The following is a 21,328-nucleotide window of genomic DNA, read 5'->3' as shown; positions in this document are numbered from 1 at the left end:
TGTGGTGGAAAAACAGTTTTTGAGATAGGAAGGTCCTACCGCCCTGAAATTTGAATACCATATTCTAGGGCCTAACTGGGACCCCCGCACCGAAACTTGGCCCGGTCGGACCCCGAGTGCAGGAAGGGGGGGCCTGGACTTTCATAATCTTCGCTCGGTGAATGTAAAGGATGTTTGGTCGGATGTTATGACGAAGAATCATAATGTGAATGGGAATATTCTATTAATGTCTTGATATCATCTTTCGTCTCAACACTTCTGCTGCAGCCGCTTAAAGTCTCACTCCGAGAACCTTAAAATATGAATCAATCCATTAGAAGTATGAAAATATCTTCCCGGTCGTGCAACAGGGCAAACAAGGTGTCCTTTGACATCTACGTTTCGAGACGATTGCAACAGTGCCACACATGATCATATTTGAATATGTTTCGGGGTAGTAATTAGCTGTCGTTTTTGAAGGCCTTTATCAATAATGACCAGCTATAGATTTGCTTCCCGATGGAGATTTTTGACAAATTACATGTTAATTAGCATCTACACGTTAAGCTGAGTCCAATGAGATCAAGCTCGCCCTCTTGCTACACCGAGATCATGTCCTAGACCTAGGTGTACCATGTAAAATACATGTTACCATTAGCTAGAGTGTCATGCTTGGTGTCATTGGACTCAGCTCAATGTGTAGATGCTAAATAACATGTAATTTGTCACAAATTTTTATCGGGAAGCAAATCAATAGCTGCTCATTATTGATTAAGGCCTCCAATTTCGACAGCTAATTACTACCATTAAACATGTTCGAATATGCTCATGTGTGGCACCGTTGCAATCGCCTGGAAGCGTAGATGTTGAAGGACACCTTGTTCGTCCTCCTACGCCACCGGGAAGATATTTACATGCTTCTGATTGACTAATGAATTGATTCAGCTATTCCCCCAGAAGTCTGGGGTCAAAAGGTCAAAAGGAGACGGCACCAGCCCCGTTGAAAAAAATAGAATACCACCCAACACACTCAGGAGATTAATGATATTTAAATTATTATGACCATGAAGTCTTTATTTGCATGGGTTTACATTTCGTTCTGTGTAGCATGGAAAAAAAAGTTACATAAAGTAACAGTTTAATAACACAAACGCAGGAAGCACGTGAGCAGCTAGTTTAGCGAAAGCAGCGTCCCTATTCCTAACAACCTGACGTCGTTGAAACATGCGAGCGAGCCGATCAAATCCTAATAACTATAAAACTAAAGATCAGACACAATCACTGACTGAAGATTATGCAAGTAAAAAGTATATTTCTCGCTAGAAATGTTATTAGAAACACGTTTAACGGTGAATCGGTCCTAAAATATTGCATTTCCCATTCAGATAATAAAGATTAATAAAGATCATACACATTCACTGACTGAAGATTATGTAAGGAAAATGTACATTTCTCGCTAGAAATGTAATTAGAAACGCGTTTAATGGTGTATCTGTCCTAAAATATTGCATTTCCCATTCAGATAATAAAGATTAATATCGGCTACGCCGGGTTCCGGAGCCGCGGGGGATTCTGGGAATTGGGGTTGTCAGTTGACAAAAGGGGCTTTTGTTAACTTGTTTTGTTGTTAGGATTAAGTGGGGTTAATGGGTTCGGGATGTTATGTGGTTGTGTGTTGTTCTATTAACATTGTTCGTGTGTTCATTGTTGTCGACACCGTCACCGAGAGTGACGTGACCATCGTTTCGTGCAGCTGTTCCGTGTTGAAGCCTCGTTCAATAAAAACCAACTCTCGTTGTCGAGCGTGCCCCCCCCCCCTCCCTACAAACGTGTCTCCCCCCCCCCCCCCCCTCAACAAACGTGTCGCCCCCCCCCCCCCCCCCCGGTCAACAACAGTCTACTTCCTCTTCCCCCCCCCCCCTAAACAATCGTGTCCACAATTTGCCGCGAAAGCCGTGAAACCCAAACCCCGAAACCCGCCTCCACAGCGGCACGCGTGGATACTGTAGGTATAACATGCTATTTTTTACGTTGAAATGCTACGTATCCAGTGTTCATGGAAACGTACACCGTCAACGTTTTTTCTTGGCGACTGGGTTGTTTGTGGAGTCGGCCCTACAACTCCACCTAGCGCTGAACAGGATTTTAGAGTCTGGCTTATGAAATTGGCGCTGTTATGAATATTGTGTTCCAGCAAGGGGTTGAGGCGCTGGTAAATGTAAACAGAGTCTATAGACGTTATAAAAAAGAGTCAACCTCGTCACAGCAATTATCAATTTAACGAATGTGCCGCATGGATTGATGGATTTAATAGGCAAAATATAACCTGAAAACATGTCAACATCCTGCATCACACTTTTCTTTTGCTGAGTCAAACAAAAATATGAAACACATTATTATGCCACATTATTTGGACTTTATTTATTCATTCATACATTTGATCAAAAATGCAATTTCAAATACATTTTATCCACAGGCAATTTCAATACATACAAAAATGTGTGTTTGTGTCTGCGACTGTGTGTTTTTGTGTTGTTTTTGGGGAGTCTATGTGTGTGCGTTGGGCTGTACGCTTTTTTTGTGGGAGGAACCCTAACCAAACCGCCTCTCAAAGCCCACTCGTACTGCGGGCGGAGAAGCTCTGAGATCATTTGTGATGTGGAGTTTTAAACAAAGCATAAACAGGAAGAGGAAGTAGAGGAACAAAGAGAGGAGGGCTTTATTCTTTATATAAATAATGTATGCATGCATGAATATGAATAAATAAATAAAAACTGGCCATTAGTTGTATATATGACTAAACTATATATTCTTCGTCCTCTTGACAGCACAAAGATGAGGTCATATTGAGGAAGTAGAGCCCTGTATTGGCATTAAAGACTTGGTCATGGTCACATCCTCTTAGTATTGATGGCTGAGTAGGTGCTGAACTCTGAGGGTTGGACTCTCTTCTTTTTAGGTCTCTGAGAACGTAGAGGGATATCCAGTGTAGCGTAACACAGGCCAACTTCATCCTGAGAGAGACATATAACCATCAATACCACTGATACGTCATTACCTACTTCACTCTCTGCTACACCATTACATCATCAATATACTGTACACTCTACTGTAACCTTACGTCATCAACATAATGTACACTTTGATAGGACATTACATCATCAACATACTGTACACTCTACTGTAACCTTACATCATCAACATAATGTACACTTTGTAGAGCACTTCTCTTCCTGCGTCTAATAACACCTCACTATCACTGAACATTGGGTCCATTGATGTTCATGCAGCCTTCAGTAAACATCTTTGTACAGCGCTCAACCATAACCTGTAAACGTACTCCGTATACTGCCTCTACCATTACATAACAAATGTACCTAAGTATATGAACTATACGTTACCTGGTTCCTGATTGATGTTACATCTCTACTGCTGGGTGATGTCTGAGCAACATGGAGGTCTTCATCTTAAAGAAACACAAACAGTCATCATAAGGCCACAAAACCAGCAAAGGGAGACAGTGGCTGCTACGACGGAAGACAATATGTAGCGTAGGTGTTCTCAAGATACAGAAGATGCCAGTTAACAGAGATATATACGCTACCTTTCCTTCTACAGCGGAGGTAGACGACCAAGGATGAGAGGAGGGAGAGGAGAAGAGCAGAGGAGGGACACAGGATGACCAGCAGCACCCAGCACTGTCCACAGTCTGGAGCAGCAGGGCCTACAGCACCGGCAGGAAAGGCATCAAATATATATATATAAATCTATATTTTCGGAGACTAAATGAAATAAAAACACAACCTTCTTACAATCTACTACTGTTTTGTCATTACAGATAACTAAACGTACATTTAGAATGTAATAGAACAGTCAATTAATCAATCAATCAATGAGGCATATTTAATGAATCGATAGGTTCTCTCCATCATGAAAAACAAAAGCATCCAAATAACACTAATGTCATACTTACCAAGTAAAATCCTTGTGCTTGAATTTCCATATGTGTAGACAAATTTGGTTAATCCTGCATCCAGAGTAAGTTTTTCTCGAGTTCCGCAGTAGTATAGTCCCAGGTGAGTTTCACTGATGCTGTTAATCAGTAAATCATACGAGCTCGTAGATATGTTCCATTTAAAATGATAATGTAAATATTTTCTTTCATATGAGTGATGAATTTCCTTTTTTGGATTGGCTTCAACGGTTTCCAATACAAAGGTTGGCTGATTTTCATGAGAACAATTTCTGAACCAAATGATATAAACACCAGTTGAGGAATTACAGTCACAGTATAGAGTAACGTTTTCTCCTGGTCTCACAATCAGCTCCAATACTGGGTTAGAGAGTACGTTCTGAAAGGACACAACAGCACCTGAATGAAAAATAGATTCAGAATATGAAGAAACACACAGGAACATGATGCATGACAACATATGAAGTCCTGTGATGCTAAAACCCCACACACAAATTACACAGTTTGTTGTTCAACAACAAATATGTTGTAGCCTACGCTACAACCTATACAACTCATGTATTTTTAAAATAGAAATAATAAAAATATTACTTTACCCAAGATAACGCGTAGAAATATATACATCCATTTCATGGTGATGATCCGAGTAAAGACATTTGATACCTTTCTGACGCCCATTAGACTGAAGGCGGAAAGATGAAAAAGAACTTGTGATTGGCTGACATTGAGGAAAATGTTGTGGTTATTTCTCTCAGCGTACCAGGAGAGGTTTGATTGTCAGAACACGATTTCCTGGGCTGAGACGATTTTATCTTCAATCTATTATTAGATTAAACACAACATTAATTTGAATTGAAACATGCACAACAATATATTCTTAGAGTTGGGGGCCAAAGAGGGAATCAAACCCTGAAACTAAGTCAGTTTTTTTGCAAGGTGGGAAACTGGAATTAACATTGTGGTGGCTCACTAACTACAGGCTGAAACATTGCGGTAAATGCTTGATCCTTGTGAAAATGTATTCACCCATACTGTTCAATTGAGTGTGTGCATCAACATTACATTTTGTCTTTTCTTGTTCATGTCAATGTGCATACAAATGTCTGTGGTTATATATGTGTGTGTGTGTGTGTGTGTGTGTGTGTGTGTGTGTGTGTGTGTGTGTGTGTGTGTGTGTGTGTGTGTGTGTGTGTGTGTGTGTGTGTGTGTGTGTGTGTGTGTGTCTGTGCGTGTGTGTGTGTGCGCCTGCCAGTTAGACTGTGTGCAGAAACCACAAATGTTTCCACTGGCTGTTGTTGGTAGTAGTTTGATTTTGGGATTTCTGGGTAAACCCTGCAGAAGAAGCCAAACAAACAACTCTCTGTTCTTCCTGTGTGATATTCAGATAACCATCCAATACCCCTTTTCTTCTGTTTGCCATAAAGCCTCGAACGGACCTTGACCAACCAGCTTCTGGTGAAAGATAAATCATCAGAAGCTTAGGATAAACATTGATTGAGCAGAAGAACATTTCAATGTAAAGAGATGGGACATTTGACTGCTAGTTTGTGATATGCATGAGAGGCTGGGATAGTTGTGGTTACATGTTTGTTGAAACAGAGAAAGGCAAGTCTTGTCCTATTTGAGATTTTTGATTTGATTGAATTCTGGGGTGTTATTATCATTAGTGTTGGTATTATTATTAGTAGGAGTGTCATCATTCATATCAGTTAAAAACAAAACATAAGTCTTAGTTTGCTGTGACAGATAAAATCTTTCTTTTGCTTCAAAGGGCCCCTACTTTACCACCAGGTGTGTCTGTGAATGGTCATTTCAACTGGATTCTACCTGCCCTGCCCTATGACTTAGTGCGAGTGTCCACCTATATGTATGCTGGATCGATCAGTCTATCCAGCAAACATCATGACCTCTAGTGGTAAGATGCAGTTTTACAACGGCCTCACAGACACACTCGGGGCCTGATGCTGTGTGGGGCTTGTAAGAACGTCAGAACATCAGAAAATCAGAACAACATTGTCAGAACATCATCGCCCCTTCTTGGTCAAAAAAGTGCCCAAACTTGGAAAGTGGTATTTTGTTAAATCTAGTGGCACCATGCCTTAAGGATTGTGCCACAAATCATGTAAAAGAGAAAAAGAAGAAGATAGATTTTCCTTACTTTCCCAAAGAGCGAAGCACATAAGAGGACCAGATTTGTGGCTTCAGGCTATCCGCAGAGAGAGTTAGTGTTATGACACCTCTGGCCTTGGGGTGTGGTTGTTCGTACATCTTGAAGTAGGCAGACTGAAAAGACACCCACCATTTTCTTTTGATAGAAATCAATATTTTTTCGTAATATAGAAATAACGAGTAAGTATTCGTGCTTGGCCCGTAGCCTTATTGAGTTATTCTGGTGATCGTATTCTATTGTTCTGGCTCTCATGCCATCCCTGTGTCCAGTCCGACTACCAGCCGTTGTACTAAGCCCATGTAGCGAAAGAGAGAATTAACCTTCCTGGATTGAGGCTTCAACACTTCCTGGGTCCAATCAGGAACCAAAGATGCCTGTGGGGAAGAAAGATGAAAACAAGACAAACCCACAAACACAAGCGCCACTTGCAACCCAAGGCACGTTAGAGTTAATCACACTCTGTTTCGATGTTCTCCATGACGAGCATTTCGGTCCGGACGATAACACGATCCAGCCCCGCTCAAAGTCCCCATCAGGGACTTTGAGCGTCTTCATCAGGCCCGAGTCCCAGGGGCGTCAGCAGCTGGGGTGCAACCATGGGAACAAGCTAAATAACAACTAATATCAACTGAGACTGTCTTAGATTCTGCCCGACCCAGAAAGCCTTGAGCTCTTTTCAAAAAAGCTCACTGACCAGAGCCCTGCCAGAACACGTGTTCATCTTGGAATTGCATTTCAAAGATGGAGATAATTTAGAGCACAGAAAACAATAAATCAATTGCAAACATACACATCATCATCGCTTGACGTTGTTGAAATAGAATCGTTGTCTTATCTCAAAATTTGGCGCGTTCAGCTCGGCTTGCACTCATATCTGTTCAGTGCCCTCAACATGGAAACCCGCGTGAGTTTGGGGTCTGGGGAGGAGGGAGCAGGCAGAGACAACTTACAAAAAATCCTTCATCTGGTTCAAAGGATTATGAATTAGAGCTGTATTGACTTACATTGACTATTGTTATTGGTTTGCATGCTTGTGTTTTTGCAAAGTTGCAAAGTCACAAAAGCAAATGAATTGAATATTCTGCAAGTATTCAACAAATTTAAACAATGAAATTAATTAACACTGATACACATTCCCTAGGTGCTTCAAAACCCTTGTCCTGCGTTTTAACACAACTTGTGGATGGGCGCATTTTATTCATGAGAAACCTTGTAGTTCCAAAATTGCATAATGCAAGTTTAATGTTTCTGCCAGTGCCTACGTATGTATATGTGGATATAGTTTGATATATTTTGGGCCTAGTGTAAGAAAAAGACATTGATTAAGATGAAAATAGCAATAACTTAGCACCAACCTTTTTCGATATCTTGACTCTGTACCAACTCCAGCCGCTAAAGACCACAGAGTTGATCAGACAACACCTGACTCAAGAAAGAGAACACAGGAAATCAGGTTTAAGAACCGCTTCTACCAGTTGCTAATTTTAACCACCTTAACTTCCTAGTGTTTGTTTTTTTAACTTCATACATGTGAGAACCATCCATGGTAAGAAGTTATAACTACGTATACTGACACGAGTGAATTCAGACAATCGCTTCATCAAAACAGAATCCTGCAGGGGCATCAGCTTTCTTTAATGTGGAACCGAGGCAGATGGAGAAATATCAAACTGTCTCTTTCAAGATGAAGATGGCCTGTGTTCCACGACACTGGATATGCCTCTACCTTCACAGAGACCTAAAGTGTTGTGAGTCCAACCCTCAGAACTGACATCAATACTAAGAGGATGTGAGGAAGGCGGAGCTCCGACCAACCACCCAATGGTTGTTGTTGGCCAGCCCACACCTCAATGAAAAAAGGATTGAACACGCTAACAATAAACTGATGAGAATCAAACAGGAAAACCACGATAGCATCCTGTAGCTGATCGACGCAAACCTCTGGTCTCATGTTGTAGTCAGACCAACATGATCTTGATTGAGAAGTTTTAATAAATTGTCAAACGGGTATGTTTTCCTTCATAGGGTTTTATTCACTCATTTATGAACATACAGTATTCATATATATTGCGATTCTGTAATGTACCTCTAAAAGAACAACCCATTCTTTTAACTGACTCTTATTAAGGAGAGCTTTAAAAAAAAAACTGAAATTTAATACTCTTTGGACTTTAATTCTTTCACAAATAAAAGTACAAGACATTTTACTCTAGGCATACAATGAGATACAAATACATGCTTTGCATTGATTGCAATAATACCGTTCACTAAATAAGTTATCAAAATGATAAGAACCACAAGGTCATTTCAATGTATACAAAGATGTGTGTGCGTGCATGCGTGTGTGTTTGTTTGTGTGACTTTCTGTTTTTATACGGGTGTGACGTGAGTGTGAGAGTGGGCTGTAAGTGTTGTGGTGGGAGGAACCATAACCAATACGCCTCTCAAAGCCCACTCGTACTGCGGGCGAAGAAGCTGTGAGATCCTTTGTGCTGTGGAGTTTCCAACACAACATAAAACACATGGCTGTAGTTTTCATCCTGCGTGTGAGAGACGGACACAACGTGACATTAGGAAAGTACAACGACTGAGCAGCACACTTCTTAATAGAACAGGGTGTTAACATCATTTAATGTAAGTGGTGTACTATCAGATACCTCATCTTGCAGTGTTAAAGGTCTGGTTTCCTGAGAGATGCCAGAGGGTTTTCCGGCACGAACTGAAACAGAAACTGAGTTAGAATAAAAGAGAGAACACAATCAAATGAAGTTCAGAAAGACTTCCAGTGACATAAAGCACATGATGTCCTACCCATGTGACTGCAGAGGAAGTAGAGGAACAAAGAGAGGAGAGCAGAGGACGGGCACAGGGTGACCAGCAGCATCCAGCACTGCCCACAGCCTGGAGCAGCAGGGTCTCCAGCACCGGCATCTAAAGGGATATCTAAGGACACATAATGTTGTTCAAATTCAGCGGTGCTAGTTCTTACCTTTCTACAATCTTGGTTCATAGAAGTTAAGTTTGTTCGACCATTGTCCAGGATATAACTCCTGAATGCTCCTGCCCACTAGGTGACTATTAAAGATGGGAAGGACTCTGGCAGTACACACTGTACGACCGGTCTTGACAATCAGTGGTGGTCTACGCTATCGGGTCATTTGTTTCCTCCCGTTGTCTGTTCCCACTGTCATCGCCGATTTCAGTCTCAGTCCCCTCTACACGACGCAGTCAGGCCCCATAATACTAAACTGGTTTGAAAAGACTTTGCCCTCCTACCCCTAAGGGGGGCAGCACATTTAGGTGTCTCTAGAGCCCGCACACTAAACAACCATCAGAGCCGACCTCAGCCCTGGTCGCTCCCCCCTCTCCCCGTCGGTGAACTCATTATCGTGGGTAAGTCGCCTCGTGGGAAAGGGCCTAAAGCTTTGGTTGAAGAATGCTGGCTTATTTATTTTGATGTTTTCATGAATTAATACATTTTAATATTGGATATATTAGAGGAACATTTTAATTAATTAAACAATACAATAATGAATCAATACACTCTCTAGCCTCTACAATTGTTCTGACCTTTATCTTAAAGGTGCAGGATGATCGTAGGGATTGTAAATGTAATTGTAATGGTAGAGATGGTAGCGGCACAAATGCCTCCAATCGGCACATCCTGCCCATCTTTAAAAAGTGCTTGACTTGGAACACATTTGCATATGATCCCGACATATGATAATATATTGAATTCATATTAATGAATTTGACAACAAAAATAGTCAACTTACCAAACAAAATCCTTGTGATTATTTTACCATATGTGTAGATATATTCTTTCTTGTTTCCTTTTTCCCCGTTCAGTTCTTCAGTTCCACAGTAGTAGAGACCAAGGTGAGAATCAGTAATGTTCTTAATCAGTAAGTCGTATGAGTTTGACGAAGCGTTCAACATCATATTTAAATGGGAAAAGTTTCGTCCATTCTCTTCATATTCAAAAATGCCATTATCTCTGTCCTTCCAATTCAGAGCTAGTGTTGGCTGATTTTCATGAGAACAGTTCCTGTACCAAACAAGATTTACATTAGTTGTGAGTTTACAGTCACAGTATAGAGTAACGTTTTGTCCTGGTCTCACGGTCAGCTCCACTACTGGGTTAGAGAGTACGTCCTGACAGGACACAACAGCACCTGAATGAAAAATACTTTCAATTATTATTAAGATCAAATGTGCAGCAACATGGAGGAACATATGATGATATATAAATGTGATTTTAAAACACCAAATACCCATCATACCTTACACAGGACATCATATACAACTCATGCATTATTGAAATAGAAATTTTAACGTAAATATTTTACCCAAGATGACGGGAAGAAAGACATACGTCCAGCTCATCATGATGATCTGTGGAGGAGTGAAGACATTTGATACTTTCATCACACCCATTTGAATGAAGGCGGAAGGATTAAAAATGACTTGTGATTGGTTGGCCTCATGGAAAATGTTGCGGTTATTTCTATATGCGTATCAGGCGAGGTGATACGACCTGAGTTCGTTACATTTCCATATTAGATTAAACTTTCTTTTTTTTTTTCCTTTTATTGTCAAGGGTGCACACACAGAAATTTGGCATCAAACAAGATAGAGAAAGCATCTTTTGTTTTACATTACAATACAAATATAAATAAAAATATGGCAGAAAACATGTTAACATTTTTGTTTGGTAATTATTCAACAATATTTTGTCAACCATTAAGTTTTCTTAATAACCAATGATACAGAAATCTTGTTTTAGTATTAATTGAATTCATTTTTTCATCCACAAACATCTGACAAAACCATTGTTTCATATATTAATAGCATTTGGCAGCATCATAGGGAATGAAACCTTACTTTTGGCAAGGTGAAAACCTGGGATAAATAAGTGGCTCATGAACTGGCTGACACATTGCAGTAAACCATGGATCCTAAGTGTCATACATTCTTAAAATAAATTAAGGCATTTGTAAATTCACAGGAACCCTTTGTCCATGGTTAGTTGTATCTCTTCTTCATCTCTCCTATGTGGTTCAACTGAGTTTGGGTATGAACTCAATATTTTTTCTGTTCTTATTCATCTGTCTGTGTGGATGCACTTCACTTTTTGTTCATACGTGTGTGTGTGTGTGTGTGTGTGTGTGTGTGTGTGTGTGTGTGTGTGTGTGTGTGTGTGTGTGTGTGTGTGTGTGTGTGTGTGTGTGTGTGTGTGTGTGTGTGTGTGTGTGTGTGTGTGTGTGTGTGTTTTCTGATGGTGGTATAGCTTCAGCCTGTTTATAGGAAGCATTGCTGGTTGGACGGCGTGCAGACACCACAACTCTTTCCGCTGGCTGACATTGATGGTAGAGTTTCATTTTGGGGTTTCTGGGTAAACGCCTTTAGAAGCATGCAATAACAAACAACAGAAGCTCTGATAGTCTTATGCTGCGACTGTTAAGTGCTCTTCAATTACGACTTATGACCAGTATGCTCCTCAAATGGTCTCACAGAGTGACAAAAGACCAGTGCCAAAGACTCCGAGCAGTTGCTAAATCCATGTCCCTTTTTTGTAGATGATCATCAGTTGCCTTAAACCTACCAGGTTCCTGGACCCACAACTTAGTCATTAATGGTCAACATTAATGCCGTCTCTAGTTTATTACGTTTTGATGTTCAGATGCTATTTTGCCCAAAGTATCTCTTATTGCCCTGTAATTGTCATTAGGAGCTTTTGTGGAGTCGGCCCTACAACTCCATCTAGTGCTGAACAGGATTTTAGAGTCTGGCTTATGAAATTGGCGCTGTTATGAATATTGTGTTCCAGCAAGGGGTTGAGGCGCTGGTAAATGTAAACAGAGTCTATAGACGTTATAAAAAAGAGTCAACCTCCTCACAGAAATTATCAATTTAACGAATGTGCCGCATGGATTGATGGATTTAATAGGCAAAATATAACCTGAAAACACGTCAACATCCTGCATCACACTTTTCTTTTGCTGAGTCAAACAAAAATATGAAACACATTATTATGCCACATTATTTGGACTTTATTTATTCATTCATACATTTGATCAAAAATGCAATTTCAAATACATTTTATCCACAGGAAATTTCAATACATACAAACATGTGTGTTTGTGTCTGCGACTGTGTGTTTTTGTGTTGTTGTTGGGGAGTCTATGTGTGTGCGTTGGGCTGTATGCTTTTTTTGTGGGAGGAACCCTAACCAAACCGCCTCTCAAAGCCCACTCGTACTGCGGGCGGAGAAGCTCTGAGATCATTTTTGATGTGGAGTTTTCAACACAGCATAAACAGGAAGAGGAAGTAGAGGAACAAAGAGAGGAGGGATTTATTCTTTATATAAATAATATATCTATGCATGAATATGATTAAATAAATAAAAACTGGCCATTAGTTTTATATATAACTAAACTATATATTCTTCGTCCTCTTGACAGCACAAGATGAGGTCATATTGAGGAAGTAGAGCCCTGTATTGGTATTAAAGACTTGGTCATGGTCACATCCTCTTAGTATTGATGGCTGAGTAGGTGCTGAACTCTGAGGGTTGGACTCTCTTCTTTTTAGGTCTCTGAGAACGTAGAGGGATATCCAGTGTAGCGTAACACAGGCCAACTTCATCCTGAGAGAGACATATAACCATCAATACCACTGATACATCATTACTATTTACTCTCTGCTACACCATTACATCATCAACATACTGTACACTCTACTGTAACCTTACGTCATCAACATAATGTACACTTTGATAAACCATTACATCATGAACACGCATCATAGTATTACATTATCAACATAATAGTTGGTTTCCCTTCTCAAATCAAACTATTGAATACTGCTAAAGTGTGTCCCTTGTTAGACCCTTATGAGGCGACTCTACAGGAAGAAGCTACTTCCTGTAGAGCACTTCTCTTCCTGCGTCTGATAACACCTGACTATCACTGAACATTGGGTCCATTGATGTTCATTCAGCCTTCAGTAAACATCTTTGTACAGCGCTCCACCACAACCTGTAAATGTACTCCATACTGTCCTCTACCATTACATCACAAATGTACCTAAGTATATCAACTATACGTTACCTGGTTCCTGATTGATGTTACATCTCTAATGCTGGGTGATGTCTGAGCAACATGGAGGTCTTCATCTTAAAGAAACACAAACAGTCATCATAAGGCCACAAACCAGCAAAGGGAGACAGTTGCTGCTTCTACGGAAGACAATATGTAGCGTAGGTGTTCCCAAGATACAGAAGATGACAGTTAACAGAGATATATACGCTACCTTTCCTTCTGCAGAGGAGGTAGACGACCAAGGATGAGAGGAGGGAGAGGAGAAGAGCAGAGGACGGACATAGAATGACCAGCAGCATCCAGCACTGTCCACAGTCTGGAGCAGCAGGGCCTACAGCACCGGCAGGAAAGGCATCAAATATATATATATATAAATCTATATTTTCGGAGACTAAATGAAATAAAAACACAACTTTCTTACTATCTACTACTGTTTTGTCATCACAGATAACTAAACGTACATTTAGAATGTAATAGAACAGTCAATTAATCAATGAGGCATATTTAATGAATCAATAGGTTCTCTCCATCATCAAAAACAAAAACATCCAAATACCACTAATGTCATACTTACCAAGTAAAATCCTTGTGGTTGAATTTCCATATGTGTAGACAAATTTGATTAATCCTGTATCCAGAGTAAGTTTTTCTCGAGTTCCGCAGTAGTATAGTCCCAGGTGAGTTTCACTGATGCTGTTAATCAGTAAATCATGCGAGCTCGTAGATATGTTCCATTTAAAATTATAATGTAAATATTTTCTTTCATATGAGTAATGAATTTCCGTTTTCGGATTGGCTTCAACGGTTTCCAATACAAATGTTGGCTGATTTTCATGAGAACAATTTCTGAACCAAATGATATAAACACCAGTTGAGGAATTACAGTCACAGTATAGAGTAACGTTTTCTCCTGGTCTCACAATCAGCTCCAATACTGGGTTAGAGAGTACGTTCTGAAAGGACACAACAGCACCTGAATGAAAAATAGATTCAGAATATGAAGAAACACACAGGAACATGATGCATGACAACATATGAAGTCCTGTGATGCTAAAACCCCACATACAAATTACACAGTTTGTTGTTCAACAACAAATATGTTGTAGCCTACGCTACAACGTATACAACTCATGTATTTTTAAAATAGAAATAATAAAAATATTACTTTACCCAAGATAACGCGTAGAAATATATACATCCATTTCATGGTGATGATCCGTTGAGGAGTAAAGACATTTGATACCTTTCTGACGCCCATTAGACTGAAGGTGGAAAGATGAAAAAGAACTTGCGGCTGACATTGCGGAAAATGTTGTGGTTATTATCATTAACACACACATTATGTGTGTGTGTGTGTGTGTGTGTGTGTGTGTGTGTGTGTGTGTGTGTGTGTGTGTGTGTGTGTGTGTGTGTGTGCGCTTTGCCACTTGGACTGTGTGCAGAAACCACAAATGTTTCCGCTGGCTGTTGTTGGTAGTAGAGTTTTATTTTGGAATTTCTGGGTAAAAGCCTGCAGAAGAAGCCAAACAAACAACTCTCTGTTCTTCCTGTGTGATATTCAGATAACCATCCAAGACCCCTTTTCTTCTGTTTGCCATAAAGCATCGAACAGACCTTGACCAACCAGCTTCTGGTGAAAGATAAATCATCAGAAGTTTAGGATAAACTATGATTGAGCAGAAGAACATTCCAATGTAAAGAGATGTGACATTTGACTGCTAGTTTGTGATATGTATGAGAGGCTGCGATAGTTGTGGTTACCATATAGAATGTTTGTTGAAACAGAGAAAGGCAAGTCTTGTCCTATTTGAGATTTTTGATTTGATTGAATTCTGGGGTGTTATTATCATTAGTGTTGGTATTATTATTAGTAGGAGTGTCATCATTCATATCAGTTAAAAACAAAACATAAGTCGTAGTTTGCTGTGACAGATAAAATCTTTCTTTTGCTTCAAAGGGCCCCTACTTTACCACCAGGTGTGTCTGTGAATGGTCATTTCAACTGGATTCTACCTGCCCTGCCCTATGACTTAGTGCGAGTGTCCACCTATATGTATTCTGGATCGATCAGTCTATCCAGCAAACATCCTGACCTCTAGTGGTAAGATGCAGTTTTACAACGGCCTCACAGACACACATGCTGTGTGGGGCTTGTAAGAACATCAGAACATCAGAACATCAGAACATCAGAACATCAGAACATCAGAACAACATTGTCAGAACATCATCGCCCCTTCTTGGTCAAAAAAGTGCCTAAACTTGGAAAGTGGTATTTTGTGAAATCTAGTGGCACCATGCCTTAAGGATTGTGCCTCAAATCATGTAAAAGAGAAAAAGAAGAAGATTGATTTTCCTTACTTTCCCAAAGAGCGAAGCACAGAAGAGGAAGAGATTTGTGGCTTCAGGCTAGAGAGAGAGAGAGTTAGTGTTATGACACCTCTGGCCTTTGGGTGTGGTTTGTTCGTCCATCTTGAAGTAGACTGAAAAGACACCCACCACTTTCTTTTGATAGAAATCAATATTTTTTCGTAATATAGAAATAACGAGTAAGTATTCGTGCCTGGCCCGTAGCCTTATTGAGTTATTCTGGTGATCGTATTCTATTGTTCTGGCTCTCATGCCATCCCTGTGTCCAGTCCGACTACCAGCCTGTGTATTAAGCCCATGTAGCGAAGGAGAGAATTAACCTTCCTGGATTGTGGCTTCAATACTTCCTGGGTCCAATCAGGAACCAAAGATGCCTGTGGGGAAGAAACAGGAAAACAAGACAAACCCACAAACACAAGCGCCACTCGCAACCCAAGGCACGTTAGAGTTAATCACACTCTGTTTCCATGTTCTCCATGACGAGCATTTCGGTCCGGACGATAACACGATCCAGCCCTTATCAGGGACTTTGAGCACCGTGGTAAAGTTGGTTTTATATTGGACGTTGGATATTCGACACATTCGAAAAATCTATTTAGCACTGACTGTGATGTACGAATTTGTGTCCAACCAACTTAGATGTGTTATTACAAGGCCTGTCTATGTAAAGCAAAAAATGTTTTACAAAAAAAACATCTTTTGATTTGATATCATTTTTAATGTTGATAAATGCTTTAAAACGATTATGTACTATTACTATTTACTAACCCTTTTCAAAACACAGAGGGTGAACTCCGCTAACTGCCCTACACATAACACAAAGCTTATTCTCTAAAAAAAAAACACCCTTTCATCTTATATAATTTTTTAATGTTAAATGCTATAAATCTATTATGCGGCTTGACCTTTTGACCTACACATGTCAAAACACGTGTGATGAACCCATCTAACTGCCCCACACATAACACAAAGCTCCTTTTTTCCAAAAACCCACCATTTGATTTTATACAATTTTTTTAATGTTAAAAAAGGCCATAAATCTATTATGCGGCTTGACCTTTTGACCTACCCATATCAAAACACATCTGGTGAACCCATCTAACTTCCCCACACATAACACAAAGCTTATTTTCTCAAAATACCTACCCTTTGATTTTATATATATTTTTTACTCAGAAAAAGCTATAAATCTATTATGCGGTTTGACCTTTTGACCCACACATATAAAAACACATCTGGTGAACTCAGCTAACTGCCCCACACATAACACAAAGCTTCTTTTCCAAAAACCCACCTTTTGATTTTATACTATTTTTTTAATGTTAAAAAAGGCTATAAATCTATTATGCGGCTTGACCTTTTGACCTACCAATATCAAAACACATCTGGTGAACCCATCTAACTTCCCCACACATAACACAAAGCTTATTTTTTCAAAAATCCCACGTTTTGATTTTATACTATTTCTTTAATGTTAAAAAAGGCCATAAATCTATTATGCGGCTTGACCTTTTGACCTACCCATATCAAAACACGTGTGATGAACCCATCTAACTGCCCCACACATAACACAAAGCATATTTTTTCCAAAAACCCACCAATTGATTTTATACTATTTCTTTAATGTTAAAAAAGGCCATAAATCTATTATGCGGCTTGACCTTTTGACCTACCCATATCAAAACACGTGTGATGAACCCATCTAACTGCCCCACACATAACACAAAGCTTATTTTTTCCAAAAACCCACCTTTTGATTTTATACTATTTTTTTAATGTTAAAAAAGGCTATAAATCTATTATGCGGCTTGACCTTTTGACCTACCCATAACAAAACACATCTGGTGAACTCAGCTAACTGCCCCACACATAACACAAAGCTTATTTTTTCCAAAAACCCACCTTTTGATTTTATAAAAAAATTGTAATGATAAAAAAGGCTATAAATCTATTATGCGGCTTGACCTTTTGACCTACACATATCAAAACACATCTGGTGAACCCATCTAACTTCCCCACACATAACACAAAGCTTATTTTTTCCAAAAACCCACCTTTTGATTTTATACTATTTTTTTTATGTTAAAAAAGGCTATAAATCTATTATGCGGCTTGACCTTTTGACCTACCAATATCAAAACACATCTGGTGAACCCATCTAACTTCCCCACACATAACACAAAGCTTATTTTTTCAAAAATCCCACCTTTTGATTTTATACTATTTTTTTAATGTTAAAAAAGGCCATAAATCTTTTAAGGCCATAAAAAGATGTATGGCCTTTTTTAACATTAAAAAAATAGTATAAAATCAAAAGGTGGGATTTTTGAAAAAATAAGCTTTGTGTTATGTGTGGGGAAGTTAGATGGGTTCACCAGAAATACAAATACATGCTGTGCATTGATTGCAATAATACTGTTCACTAAATAAGGTATCAAAATGACAAGAACCACAAGGTCATTTCAATATATACAAAGATGTGTGTGCGTGCATGCGTGTGTGTTTGTTTGTGTGACTTTCTGTTTTTATGCGGGTGCAGGGCCGTCGGACTGCGGGGACAAAGGGGACAGTTGTGGGGGGGCCCAAGGCAGAGGGGGGGCCCATGACCAAAAAAAAAATATATATATATATATATTTTACCTTTTTTTTTCTAACCCCCCCCCCCCCCCCCGTCAACAATCGCTCCCCCCCCCCCCCTTTGGTGCTACGGCCCTGTGCGGGTGTGACGTGAGTGTGAGAGTGGGCTGTATGTGTTGTGGTGGGAGGAACCATAACCAATACGCCTCTCAAAGCCCACTCGTACTGCGGGCGAAGAAGCTGTGAGATCCTTTGTGCTGTGGAGTTTCCAACACAGCATAAAACACACGGCTGTAGTTTTCCTGCTGCGTGTGAGAGACACAACGTGACATTAGGACAGTACAACGACTGAGCACACTTCTTAATAGAACAGTGTGTTAACATCATTTAATGTAAGTGGTGGTGGTGGTGTTTTCCTTTTATTCCTAGTCTGTTTTACATAGTTTTGAATGATGACTATATGCTCTGTAAGGTGACCTTGGGTGTCTTGAAAGGCGCCTCTAAATTAAATGTATTATTATTATTATTATTATTATGAGATACCTCATCTTGCAGTGTTAAAGGCCTGGTTTCCTGAGAGATGCCAGGGTGTTTTCCGGCACGAACTGAAACAGAAACTGAGTTAGAATAAAAGAGAGAACACAATCAAATGAAGTGCAGAAAGACTTCCAGTGGATAAAAGCACATGATGTCCTACCCATGTGACTGCAGAGGAAGTAGAGGAACAAAGAGAGGAGAGCGGAGGAGGGACACAGGATGACCAGCAGCATCCAGCACTGTCCACAGTCTGGAGCAGCAGGGTCCCCAGCACCGGCATCTAAAGGGATATCTAAGGACACATAATGTTGTTCAAATTCAGCGGTGCTCTTACCTTTTGACAATCTTGGTTCATAGAAGTTAAGTTTGTTCGACCATTGTTCAGGATATAACTCCTGAATGCTCCTGCCCACTAGGTGACTATTAAAGATGGGAAGGACTTTGGCAGTACATACTATACGACCGGTCTTGACAATCAGTGGTGGTCTACGCTATCGGGTCATTTGTTTCCTCCCGTTGTCTGTTCCGACCGTCATCGCCGATTTCAGTCTTTGTCCCCTCTACACGACGCAGTCAGGCCCGATAATACTAAACTGGTTTGAAAAGACTTTGCCCTCCTACCCCTAAGTGGGGCAGCACATTTACGTGTCTCTAGAGCCCACACACTTAACAACCATCAGAGCCGACCTCAGCCCTGGTCGCTCCCCCCTCTCCCCGTCGGTGAACTCATTATCGTGGGTAAGTCGCCTCGTGGGAAAGGGCCGAAAGCTTTGGTTGAAGGATAAGGATAATAGAGGAACATTTTAATTAATTAAACAATAAAATAATGAATCAATACACTCTCTAGCCTCTACAATTGTTCTGACCTTTATCTTAAAAGTGCAGGACGATCGTAGGGATTGTAAATGTAATTGTAATGGTGGAGATCGTAGCGGCACAAACGCCTCCAATCAGCACATCCTGCCCATCTTTAAAAAGTGCTTGACTTGGAACACATTTGCATATTATCCCGACATATGATAATTATTTGAATTAATATTAATGAATTTGACAACAAAATTAGTCAACTTACCTAACAAAATCCTTGTGATTATTTTACCATAGGTGTAGATGGATTCTTTCTTGTTTCCTTTTTCCCCGTTCAGTTCTTCAGTTCCACAGTAGTAGAGACCAAGGTGAGAATCAGTGATGTTCTTAATCAGTAAGTCGAATGAGTTTGACGAATCGTTCCACATCATATTTAAATGGAAGAAATTTGTTCCATTCTTGCCATAATAAAAAATGCCTTGATCTCTGTCCTCCCAATTCAGAGATAGTGTTGGCTGATTTTCATGAGAACAGTTCCTGTACCAAACCAAATTTACTTTAGTTGCGAGTTTACAGTCACAGTATAGAGTGACGTTATCTCCTGGTCCACGGTCAGCTCCACTACTGGGTTAGAGAGTACGTCCTGACAGGACACAACAGCACCTGAACGGAAAATACTTTCAATTAGAATTAAGATCAAATGTGCAGCAACATGGAGCGACATATGATGATACATAAATGTGATTTTAAAACACAAAATACCAATCAATCATTACACAGGACATCATATACAACTCATGCATTATTGAAATATAATTGTTTACGTAAATATTTTACCCAAGATGACGGGAAGAAAGACATACGTCCAGCTCATCATGATGATCTGTGGAGGAGTAAAGACATTTGATACTTTCATCACACCCATTTGACTGAAGGCGGAAGGAATAAAATTGACTTGTGATTGGTTGGCCTTGTGGAAAATGTTGCGGTTATTTCTATATGCGTATCAGGCGAGGTGATACGACCTGAGTTTCGTTACATTTCCATATTAGATTAAACTTTTTTTTTTCTTTTTTTTATTGTCATGGGTGCACACACAGAAATTTCAGTTGGCATCAAACAAGATAGAGAAAGCTTATTTTATTTTACATTACAATACAAATATAAATAAAAATATGGCAGAAAACATGTTAACATTTTTGTTTGGTAATTATTCAACAATATTTTGTCTAGCATTAAGTTTTATTAATAACCAATGATAAAGAAATCTTGTTTTAGTATTAATTGAATTCATTTTTCCATCCACAACCATCTGACAAACCATGTTTTCATATATTAATAGCATTTGGCGGCATCATAGGGAATCAAACCTAACTTTTGGCAAGGTGAAAACCTGGGATAAATAAGTGGCTCATGAACTGGCTGACACATTGCAGTAAACCATGGATCCTAAGTGTCATAATACATTCTTAAAATAAATTAAGGCATTTCTAAATTCACAAAAACCCTTTGTCAATGGTTAGTTGTATCTCTTTTTCATCTCTCCTATGTGGTTCAACTGAGTTTGGGTATGAACTCAATATTTTTTCTGTTCTTATTCATCTGTCAATTGTGCATGCACTTCACTTTTTGTTCATACGTGTGTGTGTGTGTGTGTGTGTGTGTGTGTGTGTGTGTGTGTGTGTGTGTGTGTGTGTGTGTGTGTGTGTGTGTGTGTGTGTGTGTGTGTGTGTGTGTGTGTGTGTGTGTGTGTGTGTGTGTGTGTGTGTGAGAGTGTTTGTGTGTGTGTGTGTGTGTGTGTGTGTGTGTGTGTGT

At 39.7% G+C, this 21,328-nt stretch overlaps 2 protein-coding genes across 6 annotated transcripts in view; both read right to left on the bottom strand.

Moving 5' to 3' along the window:
- Positions 1-14,604, bottom strand: part of LOC115541679 (uncharacterized) — a 21,397-nt gene extending 6,793 nt beyond the window's left edge. The window contains exons 1-5 of one of the 4 annotated variants that reach the window (XM_030353520.1): positions 14,396-14,604; positions 13,800-14,198; positions 3,584-3,703; positions 3,381-3,445; positions 2,482-2,993 (exon numbers count right to left, since the gene is read on the bottom strand). In XM_030353520.1, the coding sequence (XP_030209380.1) occupies positions 2,871-2,993; positions 3,381-3,445; positions 3,584-3,703; positions 13,800-14,198; positions 14,396-14,483 (795 nt within the window). In that variant the 5' untranslated portion in view covers positions 14,484-14,604 and the 3' untranslated portion in view covers positions 2,482-2,870. Of the gene's footprint in view, positions 1-2,481; positions 2,994-3,380; positions 3,446-3,583; positions 3,704-3,952; positions 4,352-4,548; positions 4,793-12,241; positions 12,772-13,234; positions 13,300-13,436; positions 13,557-13,799; positions 14,199-14,395 lie in introns of those variants that run through there. The other 3 variants (XM_030353523.1, XM_030353521.1, XM_030353524.1) reach the window with 3 other exon arrangements.
- Positions 8,430-10,566, bottom strand: LOC115541682 (uncharacterized). 2 transcript variants are annotated; one of them, XM_030353527.1, is made up of 5 exons: positions 10,472-10,566; positions 9,899-10,297; positions 8,934-9,065; positions 8,780-8,841; positions 8,430-8,662 (listed from the first exon to the last, which is right to left on the bottom strand). In XM_030353527.1, the coding sequence occupies exons 1-5, from the start codon at positions 10,557-10,559 to the stop codon at positions 8,567-8,569; spliced, it is 777 nt and encodes a 258-aa protein (XP_030209387.1). In that variant the 5' UTR covers positions 10,560-10,566; the 3' UTR covers positions 8,430-8,566. The 2 variants fall into 2 exon arrangements, with proteins under 2 accessions (XP_030209387.1, XP_030209388.1); XM_030353528.1 differs by lacking the exon at positions 8,934-9,065.
- Positions 14,605-21,328: the final 6,724 nt, after the last annotated feature.

Source organism: Gadus morhua, chromosome 4 (assembly GCF_902167405.1).
Source record: "Gadus morhua chromosome 4, gadMor3.0, whole genome shotgun sequence".
Classification (NCBI taxonomy): Eukaryota; Metazoa; Chordata; class Actinopteri; order Gadiformes; family Gadidae; genus Gadus; species Gadus morhua.
The sequence above is the reverse complement of the archived record's forward strand: the minus strand, read 5'-3'. Positions and strand labels throughout refer to the sequence as shown.